Source organism: Schistocerca americana, chromosome 3, assembly GCF_021461395.2.
Source record: "Schistocerca americana isolate TAMUIC-IGC-003095 chromosome 3, iqSchAmer2.1, whole genome shotgun sequence".
Classification (NCBI taxonomy): domain Eukaryota; kingdom Metazoa; phylum Arthropoda; class Insecta; order Orthoptera; family Acrididae; genus Schistocerca; species Schistocerca americana.
Genome location: NC_060121.1, coordinates 748,010,191 through 748,029,297, shown reverse-complemented (window position 1 = coordinate 748,029,297; position 19,107 = coordinate 748,010,191). Strand labels below are relative to the sequence as shown.

The 19,107-nt window shown below is 40.5% G+C and overlaps 1 protein-coding gene and 1 non-coding gene across 2 annotated transcripts in view; both read left to right on the top strand.

Moving 5' to 3' along the window:
- Positions 1-19,107, top strand: part of LOC124606366 — a 53,821-nt gene that overhangs the window by 17,364 nt on the left and 17,350 nt on the right. Inside the window, exon 2 of the mRNA XM_047138349.1 lies at positions 15,921-16,242. Coding sequence (XP_046994305.1) covers positions 15,921-16,242 — 322 coding nt within the window. The remainder of the gene's footprint in view (positions 1-15,920; positions 16,243-19,107) is intronic.
- On the top strand, positions 1,487-1,561 carry Trnas-uga. Its single transcript has one exon. It is a non-coding gene; the product is annotated as a tRNA-Ser (tRNA).

Genomic DNA, 19,107 nt, shown 5'->3' with positions numbered 1-19,107 from the left:
GTTTTCAAGTTCGACCGTGTCGTTTTTGCGATGCTTTCTACAAAGGAATGTCAGAAGCGAGGTTAATGGCATCCCTTTTTTTTTTCTACCTGTGCCGCTGAAAAGCTAATGCCTTTTTTTTTTTTTTTTTTTTTTTCGGGCGGCTGTCGCCCAGGTGGGTGCCCGCGATGCATTACGTGCAGGTGGTCACTTAACTTTCTTACGGAAATATTTACGACAGCAGTTTCCGCTACCGTGACAGTCTCACATAAAAATATTTCACAGGTCAAGAATTAGTGTCGCAAATCTGTAGAAAGAAAATCCTATAAATATAAGTGTCCAAATAAAATATTCGTCAGCATTGTGATACAGTCACGCATTTACGCACATTTCATAACTCTTAAAGAACGATTCTTGGTTTCCAACATACTTCTTATTCCTCATATACGGTAGCATCATTTTATTGATCATAAACATATCTCAACAGCATAGTACACATCGTCGTCGTAATAATAACATCATAAAACCTCAGTCAAATCTCAAAAACGTCGTAGCTTTCTGCAATAATTTCAAAACCTAAAAAAATTCTCTGCTCATTTCCATAGTGTCATCTACCTCAAACGTACTTTAAAATCATGCTCCCTTACCAAATACATCATTCAAAGTTCTCATAGCATCACAATGATTCTGAAAAAATATGAACAGTTTACAAAGTATAGACAAAATACAGTTTCATAAGTGTGAAGTTACCCAACTGTGTATTGCGTAAACATGTGACACTGATGTAGTAAAAAAATGTTTATCTCTCAGTTAAATGATCAGATAGCTGTGTAATTTATGTGTTAGAGAAATATGGTACCGATGTGTAAAGTTGTATAAGCAAATACCATATTAGCTAGGGTTCCTTGTGGTTGCCACACACATGGTACACAAAGTAAGTGTGTACCCCCCTGAGGATAAATGCAATTATACTCCCAGGTGTTACATATTACAGCAATGGAATGAAATGTATCACGGAAAACTTTCTTTGTAATTAAAAAAATATTTAAAAATAAGTGTTTTAAGTATAAGATTAATCACTCAAATGCGTGTACTATAGCGCTAAACTGTGCATCTTGTCGCAACATAATCTCTGTGGAAGTGTCGTAGTTATCGTCCTCCAAAAGCTAAGTTCTGCAGAAGTCAATGTACTTACCACATGATAAACAAAAGTCAAATGAAACTTCCTGGCAGATTAAAACTGTGTGCCCGACCGAGACTCGAACTCGGGACCTTTGCCTTTCGCGGGCAAGTGCTCTACCAACTGAGCTACCGAAGCATGACTCACGTCCGGTACTCACAGCTTTACTTCCGCCAGTACCTCGTCTCCTACCTTCCAAACTTTACAGAAGCTCTTTCTTTCAGGAGTGCTAGTTCTGCAAGTTTCGCAGAAGAGCTTCTGTAAAGTTTGGAAGGTAGGAGACGAGGTACTGGCGGAAGTAAAGCTGTGAGTACCGGACGTGAGTCATGCTTCGGTAGCTCAGTTGGTAGAGCACTTGCCCGTGAAAGGCAAAGGTCCCGAGTTCGAGTCTCGGTCGGGCACACAGTTTTAATCTGCCAGGAAGTTTCATATCAGCGCACACTCTGCTGCAGAGTGAAAATCTCATTCTGGAAACATCCCCCAGGCTGTGGCTAAGCCATGTCTCCGCAATATCCTTTCTTTCAGGAGTGCTAGATCTGCAAGTTTCGCAGAAGAGCTTCTGTAAAGTTTGGAAGGTAGGAGACGAGGTACTGGCGGAAGTAAAGCTGTGAGTACCGGACGTGAGTCGTGCTTCGGTAGCTCAGTTGGTAGAGCACTTGCCCGCGAAAGGCAGAGGTCCCGAGTTCGAGTCTCGGTCGGGCACACAGTTTTAATCTGCCAGGAAGTTTCATATCAGCGCACACTCCGCTGCAGAGTGAAAATCTCATTCTGAAAAGTCAAATGCTTTGCGTATAGATATCGTAGTTATTATGCTTATTGGCGTGATGAAGAAAGTACTGTACAGTAACGTATTGTTATGCCACGAAAAAGGCTGTCTCATTGTTGCTATACCACAAAAGTTACTACTAAAACATGTTTTTCTTCCTAGAAGAATTCAGAAAACTGTGCAGATATAAAAACAGATACACTGCAAAAGCAACATTGTAAATTGTCACTCATTAGTAGCATCGTGATAACATCGTGTAGCTGTCACATAAACTAACCACTGTGTCCTCTGGTATCTCACAGAAAGTACTTTAAACCCAGAATGTATTTTCAAGTAAACCAAAATGTTGCATTAAAATCTCATTAGCAGTACCAGTATGTGTCCTAAGTATGTAAGACTGATAGTCGTTACGTAATCGTGCAACTAACAAGCAAGAATGTACAACTAACAACACTGTGTCGTCTGTTCATTATAACAATGCATTCGTAATTTCTGTTTAAATAAGTTCTCTTGGTTCTTGACTGGATATTTCACTTCAAACATTGTTACATGTTAACAGATTCTAAATCTGACAAAGCATACTAGAAATGTGAAGTGAAAAGTTTTATGGCAAAGACAAAGTTAAAAAGCAGATTATCTTTCAATAAACGGTTTTACATGTGAAATGTGGTGTAAACCTTTACTCTTCCTAGTACGCAGAGTTTCAACTTCAACGCAATTATCATGTGGTATACGTCGGATTCTGTAAGGTCCATTGTAACCTAGAAAGAATTTGTGACTCAAGTGTTTCTTCTTATGTGACAATGAATGAGCTTTAATGAGAACTTTCTGACCAATATATAATTTCTTTGCATTTGCTTTACCGTGTAGTTCTCTCCTTTTGTCTGCTGCAGATTTTATATTTCTAAGAGCCAAATCAATTATGTCTTTGTGTCGAAGTTTACGTGTATTCAGGAAAGGTACAAGCTCTCTGATTCTGTTCGGTGGTTCTTCATTCTTCAGTACAAGAGTAGGTGGTAAAGCAGTGGAATCATGAGGCATTTCATTCAGCACATTTTGAAATAATTGTAGATATCTGTCCCAATGCTGATGCTTTCTGTGAGAATAAAGTCTGCAAAGCTTATTGATTTCTTTCATAATCCGTTCAGACGGGTTGCGATGTGGTGAGTACAATGAAATAAAAACAGGTTTGATTTTATGATTCCGAAGCGTGCGTGACCAAACAGCAGATCTAAATTGCGGTCCGTTATCTGAAATGACTTTAGCAACGTGGCCAACTTCACGTAAGAAATTTTTAACAAAGGCGTTGGATACAGATCGTCCAGTGGCTTTACGTAACGGAGTGAAAGAAACAAATTTTGAAGTAAGTTCAACAGCGACTAGAACGTACGAAAATCCATTGGATGTTCTGACAAGCGGTCCCAAGAGATCAACAGCAGCAAATTCTTTTAATTTAGAAGGAATGATAGGAAACAACGGAGCACGATGTGAGACAGTAGATGGTTTCGCCTTTTGACAAAGTTTACAAATAGACAAGACTCTTCGAATTCTTTTTTCCATATTGTTAAAATAACAAGTCGTTCGAAGAATATGATAACATTCTCGTGGACCAAAATGTGCGTAGCTGAAATGAATGTACCAAATGAGCTTATTAACAAAATCGTCAGGAATGCAAAGTACCCATAGCTTGTCATCAACAGTGCAGCGTTTGAACAGTATGTTGTTTCTAACCAGATAATAATGCCGAATCTGTGTGTGTGTCTTTTCATGCAATTTGCTCTTGATGTCTTTCCAAATCGGATCTTTATCTTGTTCATGAGCAATGTCCTTTAAAGATGTGGCGATGAAGTTTTCAAAGGCGACTTTCTGAATGTAAAGAATACTGAAATTTTTCTCGAGGTTGCCTTCTGTGGTACTTTTCTCAAGCCCAGCCGGTGCGCGAGACAGTGCGTCCGCAACAATGTTCTCCTTGCCGGGAATGTAGACTATTGTGAAGCGGAATTCTTGCAGAAACAATGCCCAACGTTTTAACCTGTCATGATTTTATTTTGAAGACATAAGAAATTGTAATGCACGATGATCACTGTATACTTTTACGTGCTTACCAGAAAGAAAGAAACGGAATTTGTTAAATGCCCAAACGATAGCTAAAGTTTCTAATTCAGTAACGGAATAATTTTTTTCAGATTTTGTTAGCACTCGGCTAGCAAAAGCAATGGTTTTCTGAACGGTAGTGTCATTTTCTATGGCTTCTTGAAATAAATGGGCACCAAGACCGACTTTAGAAGAATCCGTGCTAAGGCAGAAATCTTGTGACAGATCTGGATGAGCTAAGATTGGCGCGTGAAGTAACGCTTCTTTCAAAGAATTGAATTCCAATTGTGCTTGTTCGTCCCAGTTCCAAATAGTATTTTTTCCAGTGAGAGAACAAAGTTTTGGTGTAACAAGAATTTGCATATTCAGAAAACGACGGTAAAAATTTACGAGACCTAGAAAACTGCGGACTTGTCTTTTTGTGGATGGAACTGGAATGGCTCTGATTGCTTCTAACTTTTCAGGATCCGGCTGAATGCCTTCAGAAGAAATAATGTGTCCCAAAAACTTCACCTTTGTCCTACCGAATTTAGACTTTTCCAAGTTAACTGTAATTCCAGATTCTGCAAAAATACGTAACAAACTGTTGAGGATGCGATTATGTTGTTCCCATGGAGCTTCTGCTATTAGAATATCGTCCACGTATAAGGTGATGTGACGTTTTAAGAACTCCGGTAATATGGAATTTAGCCCGCGAATGAATGCTGCTGAAGAAATGTTCAAAACAAAGGGAAGTTTCCGAAACTGATAACAAACGCCGAAACAAAGGAAAGCTGTGTATTTTCTACATTCTGGATGAAGTTCGATCTGATAAAAGCTGGATCTGAGATCAATGGAAGACAACACTTTTACACCATTAAAATTTTGAAGAAGTTCTTCCAACGTTTGCGGCCTGTCTGTTTCAGGAATAATGATCGTATTGATTTGTCTCGAATCTAAGACAAGCCTGATCGATCCATTTTTCTTCTCAACAACATGTAATGGATTGTTGTATGAGCTTACTGCAGGCTCAATAATGCCCTCGTCAAGCATAGATTGTATTTCTGTTCTAACACGGTCCCTATAATGTGCTGGAATTACATATGGTCTAACACAAAATTTAGTATGCTCACGAACACGAAATTGGTATTGAAATCCCTTGATTGTTCCTGTTTTATGAGTAAAAACTGTGGAATGTTCTTGTAAAATCTCAAAAAGGTCCTGCCTATCAGTGTCATTACAATTCTCAATTGTTTGAATTTTATTCTGAATTAACTCATTAGTATCAAATGCGCCGTCGATATCACCCCTGTCAGTACTTGCAGAGTGATTGTTAGTGTCAAGTTCCGTCGAAAATTCCGAACTGTTGTCTAACAGAAGGTAAAGCCGATTAATTTCCTCGTCATGGTTTGAGAGCCAATCTTCAAATTTCAAAGCTACTGACTTACCTTCTTTTTCTAAACTTATTTCAGCATCGTGAAAGCTTAAGATTGCTTTGTATTCATTTAAAAAGTCTACTCCCAGTATAATTTCCGTCGACAATAATGGAACAATAAGAAAGTTCATAGAGAAGCTGTGGCTTTGACAAAAGAATTCTAAGTTGGTTTGTTGGCGTACATCTACACTTTTTCCAAAGATTGCACCTTGCAATTTAATCTTACGTAACGGAAGTGTGGGGCAATCGTTCGATTTGTTGCATTTGCTAAAGGCTGTTTCACTGATTACTGAAAGGGGCTGCCAGAGTCAAGTACTGCCGTAAATTTTACGTCATTTACTGTAATGTGAATCACAGGATATGCAATGTTGTTATGTTTTACGTCGTGTTCTTGGAGTAAGATGTCCCTAATGTCTTCCATTTTTATGTAATTACTAGCTACGGCAGCTGCGTCGTTAGTTTCATAAGTACGTTTTGTTGCTGCCAGCGGTGTGAGTCATTGCCTATTGTCTCTTTGTTGGCGCGCGTCGTTATTGGGATTTGGAGACCTAACTTCTACAAATTCACCGTGACGAGAGGGCCCTGCTCTGTTTGAATCCCGCCAGTTCTGATGCAATTCAGGTCTGTCGTTACGATCATATCGTCTGTCGTCATGTCGGTAGATTCCATAGTTTCTTTCTTGTCGGTCACATGGTGGAGAATTTCTCCCTGAATCGTAACTGCGCGCTGGTCCGTTGCGTCTAAAGTTATTCTGTCTCCCTTGATAGTATTTATTTTGGTTCCCGTATTGTCTGTTTCTCTTATTGTCTCTGTGATAGTCATTACCACGGAGAGGTGATCTTTCCCTGTAGTTATTACTACTCTGCCAACGGTTGTCATACGGGTGGTGTCTGTTTTGGTCACGATTTGTGTTGTGAGAATAGACTTGTCGTGTCAAGTTATTACTTCTTTCATCGCAGAATTGCGACGGATGTGACCTGTAATTGTTGTGTTCCTGGTTTCGCGTTCCGCGATTGTCAGTGTCAATTTCTAATTCTTGTAAGAGTCTCTGAAATGCTTCAATGTCGTCTTTGCAACGTCCTGCCAAAATAATATGTCGTAAATGTTCAGGCAGTTTGATTAAGCAAATGCGGATGAGTTCTGAGGGGCTGTATGGGTTTGAAAGATACTGATTCTTATGCAACATGTCTTCAAAATATTTCACAAAACTGGAAAATTCAGACTGTTCGAAACGGTTCATCATTATGATGCTATGTTTTACTCGGTCTTGTGTGGCTTGAGACCAATATGCTGAGAGGAAGGCATGGTAAAACTCTCCTTCACTGTAGCAATCGTGAATTACCCATCGCATTCTTACAGCTGGTTCATTCTCCAAGTAGCCACACATAAATTCTAATCTGTGTTCTAACGACCAGTTGGGAGGAAAACAATGCGAGAATTGATGGAGCCATGCTTGTGGATGAATGTCGTTGCCAGAATTCTTAAATGTTTTGAATTTACGTGTAGTAATGAACAGCTTATAGTCAAAATCATCATGTCGGCGAGTCACATATCGGTCATTGTTAGGTCGTGTCGGCCGTTCCATCTCAAAATTCGGTGCACATTCCCAATTTCTTTCATAACTTCCGAAATGCCCTGTGTTATTATTTTGTGGCTGTTCCGTATTTCTGTGTCCCTCTTCCCGTATTGGGGCGCGAGTATCCTCTGAATACGTAATTCTTGTATTACCTGTGTCAGCTGATCTTGTACTTCCCGGATTTCTCTTTTGTACTGTGTATTGATTTGATTTTGATTCTGTTTGAATTTTCTAATTTGTTCATACTCTTCTGTGTCAGTGAAGGCTACAGGTCTTGTGTCATTCAGATCATCATCTACCTTTGTAGATAAGTTAGTAACCTGATCCGAAAGTTCGGCTACTTTCTCCGATAGTGAACACATTTCCTCAGTGTGTTTTTCTGAACCAAGTTTCAGAGTGTCCATTTGTGTTGAAATCGAATCTACTGTGTCCTTTAAGTTTTCCTGAGTTTTTGCAAGTTGCTTAACAGAATCGGTAGATGCAACTGAGTCAATTTTAGCCCACAAGGTCTCATGATTTTCATGAACAATGGTTTGCAGTTCTTTTATGGCTGCTTCGTGATTCTGTAATGCATTTTCATGCCGCGAAAAAATAGGTTGAAAATGCTCACAAATTTGTGTTTTTACGTCATTACAGACTTTTTGACATTTCGATTCAATGTTATGTAACTCAGTAGTTAAATCTTCACGTGTTTGTTCAAGTGTGGTGTCTAACTTTTGAAGATTTTGTTCCATTGTGTCTAACTGTTGCTGTGTTTGTCTCTAGTGTTGTTCCATTGTGTCTAACTGTTGCTGTGTTTGTCTCTGGTGTTGTTCCATTGTGTCTAACTTTTTAAGATTTTGTTCCACTGTGTCTAACTTTTGAAGCTTTTGCTGTGTTTGTCCCATTTGTTGTATTAATTGTAATAACAATGCATTGGTGTCTGAAACATGTTCCTCAGTGCTTTTCGGCAGTGAATTTACACCGGAAACATTCACATTTTGACAAGCAAAAAATGTGTCTTGACTTATTTGAGAAAACGGTGAGGATCCAAAACCTGAATCTACAGTATTTGCGAGATCGTGTCGTGTCATTTCGGCTTCCTGAGGCGAGCTATTGCCGACCGATCGATCGATAATGCTTCCCTCTTCACTAATTGTTTCACTGTCCACGCCATTGTTTGACGCCCGCTCCATTTCCCTGTGCACAGTTACCAAATTACTACTTTGAACATTAGTAAATTCATTACTCTGCGGCGCTGATAAGCTACGCTCGTCGTCATTATTATTTCTCAGTTTAGTTTGGAGCCTAGTGTTACGTTTTTCACACGCCATAATTGTCACAATATTTCACACGATAACACAGAAAAGCACAATTTGAAGTGCAAAAATAGGAGAACACATTAACATAGCACTGAAAATAATATCTAGTTAATTGCAAGCGTAGCTGCGAAATACTTGGTGCAAATCTATATGCGTGCCACAACTGTTTTACTGTACAACAATGAAAGGCTACAACTACAAAGGAGATTCTCTCTACAATTACGCGCTAGCAATAAACAAAAGCTACACTAAGTACACAAACTACAAGAAAAAATCAGAAGATTCCAGTGAGGTATCCTAGGCTAAGGGTCGACATATGAAACGTCCCCTTTGAACAATTATACATGACTGTGCTTAAACTGACACACAATATTTTGTTAGCGCAACGCAATCTGACTTTCAAAATTCCCTACAAAAGAATGGCCCTGACTAACATTAAACTATACCTTTCACAAATCACTTACCTCACAAAAATCTTCGCTGCTCAAGCTACTGCAATACAGCGAGCGCCACTACTGCCAGCTAAATAAAAGATTCAAACTATGGAAGGCACTAACTACTGATAGGGATAGTTAGCAAATGAAAGATATTAATAGAGAACAAACAATGTATTTACCTTGATATCATCATATATAAATATAGCAGTTCATGACAAATTTCAAAACTCCGCCATCTCTCTCCCCACATCCACCACTGCTGGCGGCTCACCTCCAACTGCGCAACGCTACGCGCTGTTCACATCCAGCTGCCGCTGCCCAACACTACAATGGCAGACAACAATGTAAACTAGCCACAGACTGCACACAGCACAGCCAGTGATTTTCATATTGAGCGCTACGTAACGTTGCCAATAAGAAAACATAAACAGCCTACTTACATAGAGAAAACATAAACAGCCTACTTACACATATTTCTAAAATGTAAATGGCAGCAGGTGTAAAGAGAAACATAGGAACAAGGAAGGTAGCTGCGAAAAAACCACAGGTAACAGAAAAAATACTTCAGGTTATCGACGAAAGAAGGAAGTACAAAAAATTTGAGAGAAATTCAGGGATACAGAAATAAAAGTCACTTAGGGATGAAATAAATGAGAAGTGCAGGTAAGCTAAGGCGAAATAGCTGCATGAAAAATGTGAAGAAACCGAGAAAGGAACGATTGTCGGAAGGACTGAGTCAGCATATAGAAAACACAAAACAACCTTCGGCGAAATTAAAAGCAAGCGAGTTAACATTAAGAGTGCAATGGGAATTCCGCTGGTAAAAGCGGAGGAGGGAGAGGATATATCGGAAGAGTACATTGAAGGCGTCTGTGACGGGGAAGACTTATTTGATGACGTGATAGAACAGGAGACAGTAGTCGATAGGGAAGAGACAGGGTATCCATTATTAGATCCAGAATTTAAAACAGCTCTGGATTGCTTAAGATCAAATAAGGCAGGAGGGATAGTGGTAACAAAACAACCACTTACATTGTTGCCTGAAATGTATGAGACTGGCGAAATAACGCCACACTTTCGGAAAAACATCGTCCACGTATTTAGGAAGTTTGCAAGAGCCAACAAGTGTGAGAATCATCGCACAATCAGTTAAACAGCTCAGTTTTTAACAAGAATAACACACAAAAGAACGGTAAAGAAAGTAGAAGATACGCTTGATGGTGATCAGTTTAGCTTTAAGCAGGGTAAATCACGAGAGATGCAGTTCTGACGTAGCAGGTGATAATGGGAGCAAGAATGAAGAATACTCAGTATATATTCAAAGGATTTGCCGACCTATAAAAAGCGTTTGGAAATGTAAAACGATGCAATATGTTCCAAATTCTGAGAAAAATAAGGATAAGCGATAGTGAAAGCCTATTAAACTAAAATATGTACAAAAGCCAAGAGGGAACAGTAAGAGTGGAAGACCAGAAACGAAGTGCTATGATTAAAAATGGCGTAACACAAGGATATAGTATTTCGTGTACTATTTCGCACCTACTGTTCAGTCTGTACATCTAAGCAGCATATACAGAGTAAAAGAAAAGTTCAGGAGTGGAATTAAAAATTCAAGGTGAAAGGATATCAGTGATAAGATTCGCTGATGACATTGCTAGCATAAGTGAAAGTGAAGAAGAATTACAGGATGCGCTGAATGGAATGAAAGGTCTGATTCGTAGTGAGTATGGATTGAGAGTAAACGGAAGAAAGACTTAAGTCTTGAGAGGTAGCAGAAATGAGAACAGCGAGAAACTTAACATCAAGATTTGTTATCACAGAGTAGATGAATTTAAGATATTCTGCTACCTAGGCACCAAAATAGTCGAAGATGCAAGGAGCAAGGAGGACATAAAAGAAGGACTAGCACTGACTAAAAGGGCATTTATGGCCAAGAGAAAGCTTATAGTATCAAACATAGCCCTCAGTTTGAGGAAGAAATATCTGAGAATCTACGTTTGGAGTACAGCATTGTATGATAGTGATAAATGGACTGTGGGGAAACCAGAATGAAGAGAAACGAGTCATGTGAGATTTGGTATTACAGAGCTATTTTGAAAATTAGATGGACTTGTAATGAATGAGGTGGAGAACCGGAAAGGTAATGCATGTATAGAAAACAGTGGAAAGGAGAAGGGACTGGATGATAGCACATCTGTTAAGACATCACGAAATAACTTCAAGGATAGTGAGATGTAAAGGATAATAGCTGTAGATGAAGACAGCTATTTGAATTCATCCAGCAAATAACTGACGACGTTGGTTGTAAGTGCTGCTGTGAGATGACACAGGAGTGGAATAGGTGGCGGGCCGCATCAGGCCAGTCATAAGCAAATAAAAAGTGGTGCCGTGTTAAGGACATCCCAAGCGTTTAATCGTAGCAGTCAATGAAGGCACATCAACCACAGGAATCTTGAGGGAACTGCTGATGGGGAACATTCTAATCTGATGAAATCTCACGATATTTGTTGATCACACATGTTCTATAGCCCACGCCCGAAACTGCTGGAATTCATTTGTTGACGAGGCTTTGGAAATTAAGAATATGTGGCAACATCTTCAGTAGAGCTACGTAGCGCTATACTTCTGGTTTCTGAGCGCTCAGCTTCAGAGGAACTGCTGATTCCTGTATTCTAGAAAATGAAATGTTGTGCGTCAACAAGTTTTAGTCATTTTTTACATGATTAAGAACTATTATAAATACATATTAGCAGGAAAAGCTTGCTAATGTTCTACAAAGTTGTATTTATTTCGTCATGAACCAGCATTTGGCTTGCCCCTGACAATAACCTAAGTAGCCGAAAGCAAGTTCGTGACCAAACGAATATAGTTTTTCAGAAAATAAGCAAGCTTTTACTATTTAATATTACTATCAAGCCTGCCAAGCAGCGACAGAAAATTTCGTTAAGAATAATTTATCTGTTCTGGTTGTAAACCTTGTGGCATTTAGTGTAATGGTGTCCGAAATAGAGTACAGTTAGGAATATTTTATTAGGACACCTACACAACCAGAATAATGCCCTCCTTCACTGAAATTACGAATTTTAAGTGTGTCTTCTGAGTTTTGTCCCTTATATGTCAACATAATATTTCATGATCCACAAATGTTAAGTTTGTTGCGTTTTCTGTACGGAGTTGCCAAGCGCATGCAACTTTATTCCATAAGCCGTAGTCTGATTTCTTGTATAGGTTTTTGTGAAAGTAGACCACATATTATATTATTCAGAATTGCAATTAATATTCCTGAAAACAAAACACTTAATGTCGCGACTCCATTACGTGTATTGATGTCGCTGAATGGTGACATGAATGTTGGTAGGCACTGCATCATTTCAGAGGCTAACTAAATGCATTTCGCGGTACACTGATAAGTAAGGCCTCTGCACACATTAACATCACTTTCTACTTAATTAGTGCTTATATTGCGCATTCAAAACTTTTACGATCAGTAGTGGCAGGGCCACTCGCTGTGGCCGAACCGTTCTAGGCGCTTCAGTCCGGAACCAAGCGGCCGCAACGGTCGCAGTTTCGAAGCCTGCCTCGGCCATGGATGTGTGTGCTGTCCTTAGGTTAGTTAGGTTTCAGTAGTTCTAAGTCTAGGGAACTGATGACCTAAGATGTTAAGTCTCATAATGCTTAGAGCCATTTTTTAGTAGTGGCATGTCTGTGCAAACAACGTCAACTACGATAAAGTTGAGTCGTCATTGTTTATGACAGTTGTAGGAATTACACCTGCTTCAGTAGTAAAGTAATGTAGCACCAACCGTGAGTTTAAAATTATTTGTGACTTTTGACAGTTCAGTGCCGAGAGAGTGGAGGGGTGCGTAGTTGCCAGTGTGTGCTAGGTGCGTCAGCAGGTGGCCACAGTGTAATGGCAGGCTCGCTTGACTGCGTGCTACGATCTTTCTCAAACGCTTGTTAATGAAACCAGCCGCTAATAAACTCTCATTCTCGCACATCTTAAACTTTAATAATAGTCAGCTTCATAATGAAAAGCGTAACATTTCGTTAATGGCCCAGTTATTGTGGTATTTCGTTAGTAGGTAACTACTGTTAGAAGTTCTTACCTCGCAGTGATAAATAGGTATCGCTATGAATTTGTGTTTGGTGCATGTGAGGTTGCATGTTTCTGTGTATTAAATGAAGATAATATACTGAATCATTCTTGATTTGGAGCGATGTTACTGACGGTTCCCAATCTCGAGGAAATAGAGTGTATGTAAAGCACTCCGTCACGAACTCGTAATCAGTGAAAAAAAAGAGATAGAATGAAATATTCATAAATTCCTCTCGTATCTCATAAATGGTGTGAGATATCGAAACAAGATTTTGGCAAATGATAACGCGCTAAGTCGAGAGCCTTTTGCTATATGATTAATATGCACAACTTCCACACCTACTGCGATGTTCAAGCGATTACAGATTTTTGAAGGAAATAACGTAATGATTGAGAGCAGTCGATAGCTGGTGAAACAAGAACTTCTGTGGGATTTGTAACAACATAAGTGAAGACGTTACGCGTTTTTTTTTTTTTTTTTCTTTTTTAACCGAGAATGGGCCATTTCACAAACTATTGAACTGACTCGCACTCAGTTGCAAGTTTAATAATACACTATTTCAGGATTCTGTCGCAATTGCAACTGCATTAGAATATTAGTGAGATGAATTTTCTAAACTCTAATGTGTTTCGACAAAAGAAGCCGATTTTAACATGACGACAACAGAAGCTACGTAATCCTCACAACTCGTCACAGTTCTTGATGAATCAATGTCTCCTCAGTTATGTCCTTGGTGTGCTTGACAACTGAAAACCACTCCTGTCGTGCAAAACTTGCAGTGGCTTCTTTTGCCATCACAACAACCTCAGTGAGCGTAAACGTCTTGCTGCTTTTTGCCACATTACTTTTCACCTAGGCCGACATATTCTCAGTCACATTTAAATGAGCACAATACGGAGGAAGCCTGATTAAACTATGTCTTTTACCGTCAGACTGTCCGTAGACCTGGTAGCGTAAAGTTTTGGCTTGTACAGTAGTACAAGTATCATTAACTTCACCTTATACATGCTCGGTTCAATTTTACCTCGTGGAGCATTTCCTTGTAGCCAGTGCAAAATATATGATTTCTGCCGCTACATTGTTGGAGCTTTATGCATCACAACAGAGTGGTACGGCGTTTTGTCCATTACTATTGTCGAATTCCGAGGAATGTTTGCAGCAGAACGTTATCTTCCCAGCCAGCTAACGTGTTCTTGGACAACAATTTTATTCCAAATCACGTATCCAGATGCACTGCACTGTGGTTATTAATGCAATGCCAACACGAAACACTTGTTCACAAACATGACGAGTACAGAACACTTTAACACCAGAAAATTAGACTTTTAACGAGGGATGACGAACATTGATTCATCTAATGCGTGACATCGCATAGTACTGTTTACTCATGGCGTGGCAACAGGAGCGCCTCATCAGCAGAACCGCTGGCAGGGTGATAGCAGAAGCCGGCTCGCCATTGGTGTTACACCGGCAACGGCGTCACGACGCCCTCCGGTCAGCCAAACGTCAAAAATCACAAATAATTTTAAACACACTTTAAATGAAACCTTCGGGCAAACTTAAACCATGGCTCGAATCTGAAATATTGCCTTTAACAGACCAAACACTTACCGATAGAGATATCTAGGCACATCTCACAACCCGTCTTTGCAGCTTCACTTCACCAGCAGTCCTAATCTACCTTCTAAACTTCGCAGAACTTCTCCTGCAAACCTTGAGAGAACAGGAACTATATAAGAAAGATTATTGCTCCCAGAATGTGTATTTCACTCAGTAATGGCATGAGGACTGTTTTGAATCCCCTAGGCTGTGACTAAGCAATTTCTCAGTATCGCCCTTTCTAGTCCATCTAAACGTACATGAAGACTGAAGTATGGGTGATACGAGAGAAGTACAGGTGGAAGTACAGCTGTAGTGGAGAATCGCTAGTCATTCCCGCAGAAGCACTGCCTGCGAAAGATAATGTTCTGGCTTAGAGTCTCTGTCTGGCACACAGTTTTAATTTCCGGCCTTTACAAATCATTGAAAACTCCACCTCAGAATGCAAAATTGATTGGTGCCTCATTTATCAAATTTCACTGCGTCCCTTGTCGCTGTTCTGTACGATAGACTTAAAGAGTAAAACTTAAGTATAATGAGGCAGAATCCTCCTTCTGATCAGCTGTCTATTTCGTGTGACGTTATAGTTTTAAAATGATTCAACAGAACTTTCACAGAGTTTACAGATCCGTACCTCACTCGGTAAAAACATAACCCTTATAGGATAACTCTGTTGTGATTTGTAATAAATATCTCGTCACGAAAACATTACTTTCTATGCGTCTAGGGTGGCACCAGTGAGGTCACAGACAATAGCAAGGCTATGTGAGGACAGAAGCAGCAACCACACACACATAGATCAACTGCATACGTCCTGCTAGCGATCGACTTTATTCTGTAATCACACAAATACGCTTACGCATGTAGTTGGCTTTGATACTTTTTTTGTCCTAGAATTAGTGTAAAAATAGTAGCCATGCCCTGGTTTTGAGGAATGTTTCCCTTGGTTCGAAGGCAAATCCTCTCCAAAATATTCCCAACTGTGGCACCCTCCATCTCATTAACAAAAAAATGGTTCAAATGGCTCTGAGCACTATGGGACTCAACTTCTGAGGTCATCAGTCCCCTAGAACTTAGAACTACTTAAACCTAACTAACCTAAGGACATCACACACATCCATGTCCGGGGCAGGATTCGAACCTGCGACCATAGGGGTCTCGCGGTTCCAGACTGTAGCGCCTAGAACCGCACGGCCACTCCGGCTGGCACCTCATTAACAGCCCGACTGGTGTTTCGATGGAAAGTATCTACCACGGGTCATAAGACAAACATCCCACTCTATCTAGAGAATAAAAGAATTAATAAAAAAATACAACAGATTACAATGGCCAAGTTGTTGTCATTGTGACGAAGTGGCACCTCGAAAATGCATTGCCCTTTACAAACGTCTGGAACCCGTCGAATCACTGCGGAAAACTGTATCTATAATGTTTCCTAACAAATGGATTGAGGAGAGTGGTGTGTCGGTGTATGCAGGTGGTGTCGGAATGCAGCCGCCACTCCGACCTATGGTTGTGCCTCAAGCTGAAGGCGCTGTGGACGCTGGAGCGCGCGAGGACCGCGGCCGGCCCACTGCCGCTCACCAGCTACCTGTCGCTGGCTCCGGACCCGGCGGACGCAGAATCCGAGGCCTCAGACGCGCCGCCGCCTCCAGACACCGAGGCTCAGCTGGAGGAGCAGCTACCGCGGGATCTAGACCAGAAGCAGGCGCGGGTCGACGCCCTGCTGGTGCAGAGCGCTGACCGCCTGTTGCGATCGCGCGCCCTGCAGATCACTCTACCGGCGAGCGTCTTTGAAGGTACGCCCCCGCTTTCACCAGAATCCCTTTTCATACTATCCGTAGCTGCGGAGTACTTTGCATCCTATCCGAATCGTGTGCAAACCATGCAGATACTGCTTTGTCAGCTCAGCACTGATATTGGAGGCAACAGCAGGTTTTTGGGATTTATGTAAACACCATTAACGTGCAAAGTGTATACTGATATGAAACATCCTAGCGGGTTAAAACTGTATGCCGTTCTGAGACTCGAACTCGGGATATTTTCCTTTCGCGGGCAATTTCTGTATCAGCTGAGCTACCCAAGCGCGACTCACAGTCCGTCTTCACAGCGTTACTTGTGCCAGTACTTCATCTACGTGCTAGTCCTCCACGTTTCGTAGCAGAGCCTCTGTGACGGTTGGAAGGTAGGAGATGAAGTACTGGCAGAAGTAAACCTGTGAGCACGGGTTGCGACTCGTGCTGCGGTAGCTCAGACAGTAGAGCACTTGCCCGCCGTAGGCAGACGTCCCAAGTACGACTCTCGGTCTGGCACACAGTTTAAATCTGCCACAAAGTTCCATTACTAACCTGCTCTTAATGTGCGTTTAGTACTTTCTGAACAAGGGACAGTGTGTGATTCGGTGCTACCACATCAGCGTTCATGGACGCCACAAAATTTTGTCATTCTGGAAATTAACTATAGGCTGAACCTTTCATGTATATACTGGTGAGATAAGCAACTTCTAAGTGTCGCGTGAGAAGCCTTAATTTAGAGCTTGACAACGACCTAAAGTAGTTGTTTTGCGCTTCAGTGCGAAGACTTCTTTGATGAAGTTCTTCACGCCACACTGTCATGAACATCAAAACGAGAAGCACGAAAAAACACGTATGCGGGAGGATGGAGTCAAGTGGCCGCCTCTATAGGGGAAATAGAATTTTCAGCAAACAATGATTAGTGATGGAAGTTTACCGCTTACATATTTTGAATCTACATGTTATAACGTATCACACCAAATAATTTTGACTGAAGAATGTAGTATACTAGCACTATATGCATTTTTCTCAAGGCATACATAGTAGCCACTCTTTTGTTCCTAGAGGGTCAATGCGACTACTGACATCGCAACAGATTACCCATGATGCCTGTTCTGCTTTCCAGGCCTTTCTTCTACAAGTGTCAAGTAGCTGATAACATGCCAAGCGGCTGCGGGAGATGGCGCTCAATTGCATTTTTGTGCAACGTCAAATATAAGGGGTCGTCACACGAAAATGAGACATATGGAAGAATACTAAGTTAACTGTTTATTATTTCAAAAGAATCACCATTACTATTAGAACATTTGAAGGGCTTATTTCAATAGTAGTACAAGTCCATTTTTGTTCATTCTGAGATACAGAGTCCTAAAGATAAATGAGCGCTGAATAATCTGCAGTTGATAAGTATGTATACTTGAATATTTCTGGTATCTTAACTGCAGATTTTTCAGCGCTCATTTAACTTTAGGACTCTGTATCTGAGAATGTGCAAAAGTGGACTTGTACCACTATTGAAATAAGCCCTTCATTTCTCCCAATATGGAGCAAGACGTTACATTTTGGAATGGTCGTATTTACACGATCCCATACAGCCTTCTTCGTGACTTAATATTCTCCAGATGAGTATACACGAAACACGTAAGAAACACGTCACATCCAGCGATTATGAATTATTTATCCAGCATCAGTATCAGCACTGCTCAACGTTTACAAACGCGGCCAAAGCCTTCATGGAATGTTTTCGGCTGGCTATTGAACCATGATGGTACTCAGGCGCACGTCTGCTCCTCCTAAATAAGTCGACGGCCACGAAGGTGTTCCCTCAGAGCTCAAAGAATATGAAGAATGTGAAAGGGTTTTTTCAGCGAAACGTCTGCTGCGTAGTCGAAATAGCCTTGGAAAAATGTGGGCAATATTTAATCATTTTTTACTACAAAAAATTATTCCTCTACATATAAGTGTGGTGACAAGTACAGATATGCATGCGACAGTATGCACCACTTGTTGCGCGTTCGACAGCACTATACCAAAAGGCCACGAGTAAAAACGGGATTTTTACGGGTCTCATACTCGGGTTCTGTTGGTGGTAGGTAGATAGGGTGAAGTGTTTCGGATAGCTCTTTGGCTAGGGACCACTTATATACACAAGAGAAGGATAGTGTTACTGTAGCTACTCTTCGGTACAAGGTCAAAATTTGAATATTACACACATCTTCCAGTTTAGGAAACTGAAGCAAGTAGTTTGATCTTTTTATATTATTATGTTGCTTATGGTTTGCCTTAAGGGGCTTAAAGGGGCACCTGTTACTTTACAGGCGGTCCCTGAATGTCCTATGGCTTCTAAATCGACTTCCCTTTTTCCTTCTATCACATGAGCAGAAATTTCCTACTCCTCCTTTCTCTATCCACCTATACACTGTCTCCGCTACGTTTAAGGATGGAATTCCTCCTTCATTCTTAATATCGCCGCCTTTAATTACGCGGAAACTTCTTTTGACTTTGTTATGCCGATCTGTCGTTTCGACGACCATATATTTTTCTATTTTTTAACACTTTTGGTGTAGGCATTTCGCCTTGGCTTTCCTAAATTTTCTAATTACTTTATTCACTTTCATTACTGCATTTTCCCCAGAATTTTTATACTTTCTTATTACGTAGATCTATTGCAATATATCTTCTGTTACCCAAGGTATCTTCGCAGTTACTTTCCGTATATCTACGTTTGTTAGTCCAACTTCTGTGGTTGGCCTCTTTCAAGACGGTTATTCTTCTTCAACTAAACTGTCTGTTGCGGCTTTATTATAATATTATCATCTCAGTGTACATACTGAGTTACATGTTCAGTTCCCTCATATGCTCTTTGTGTAC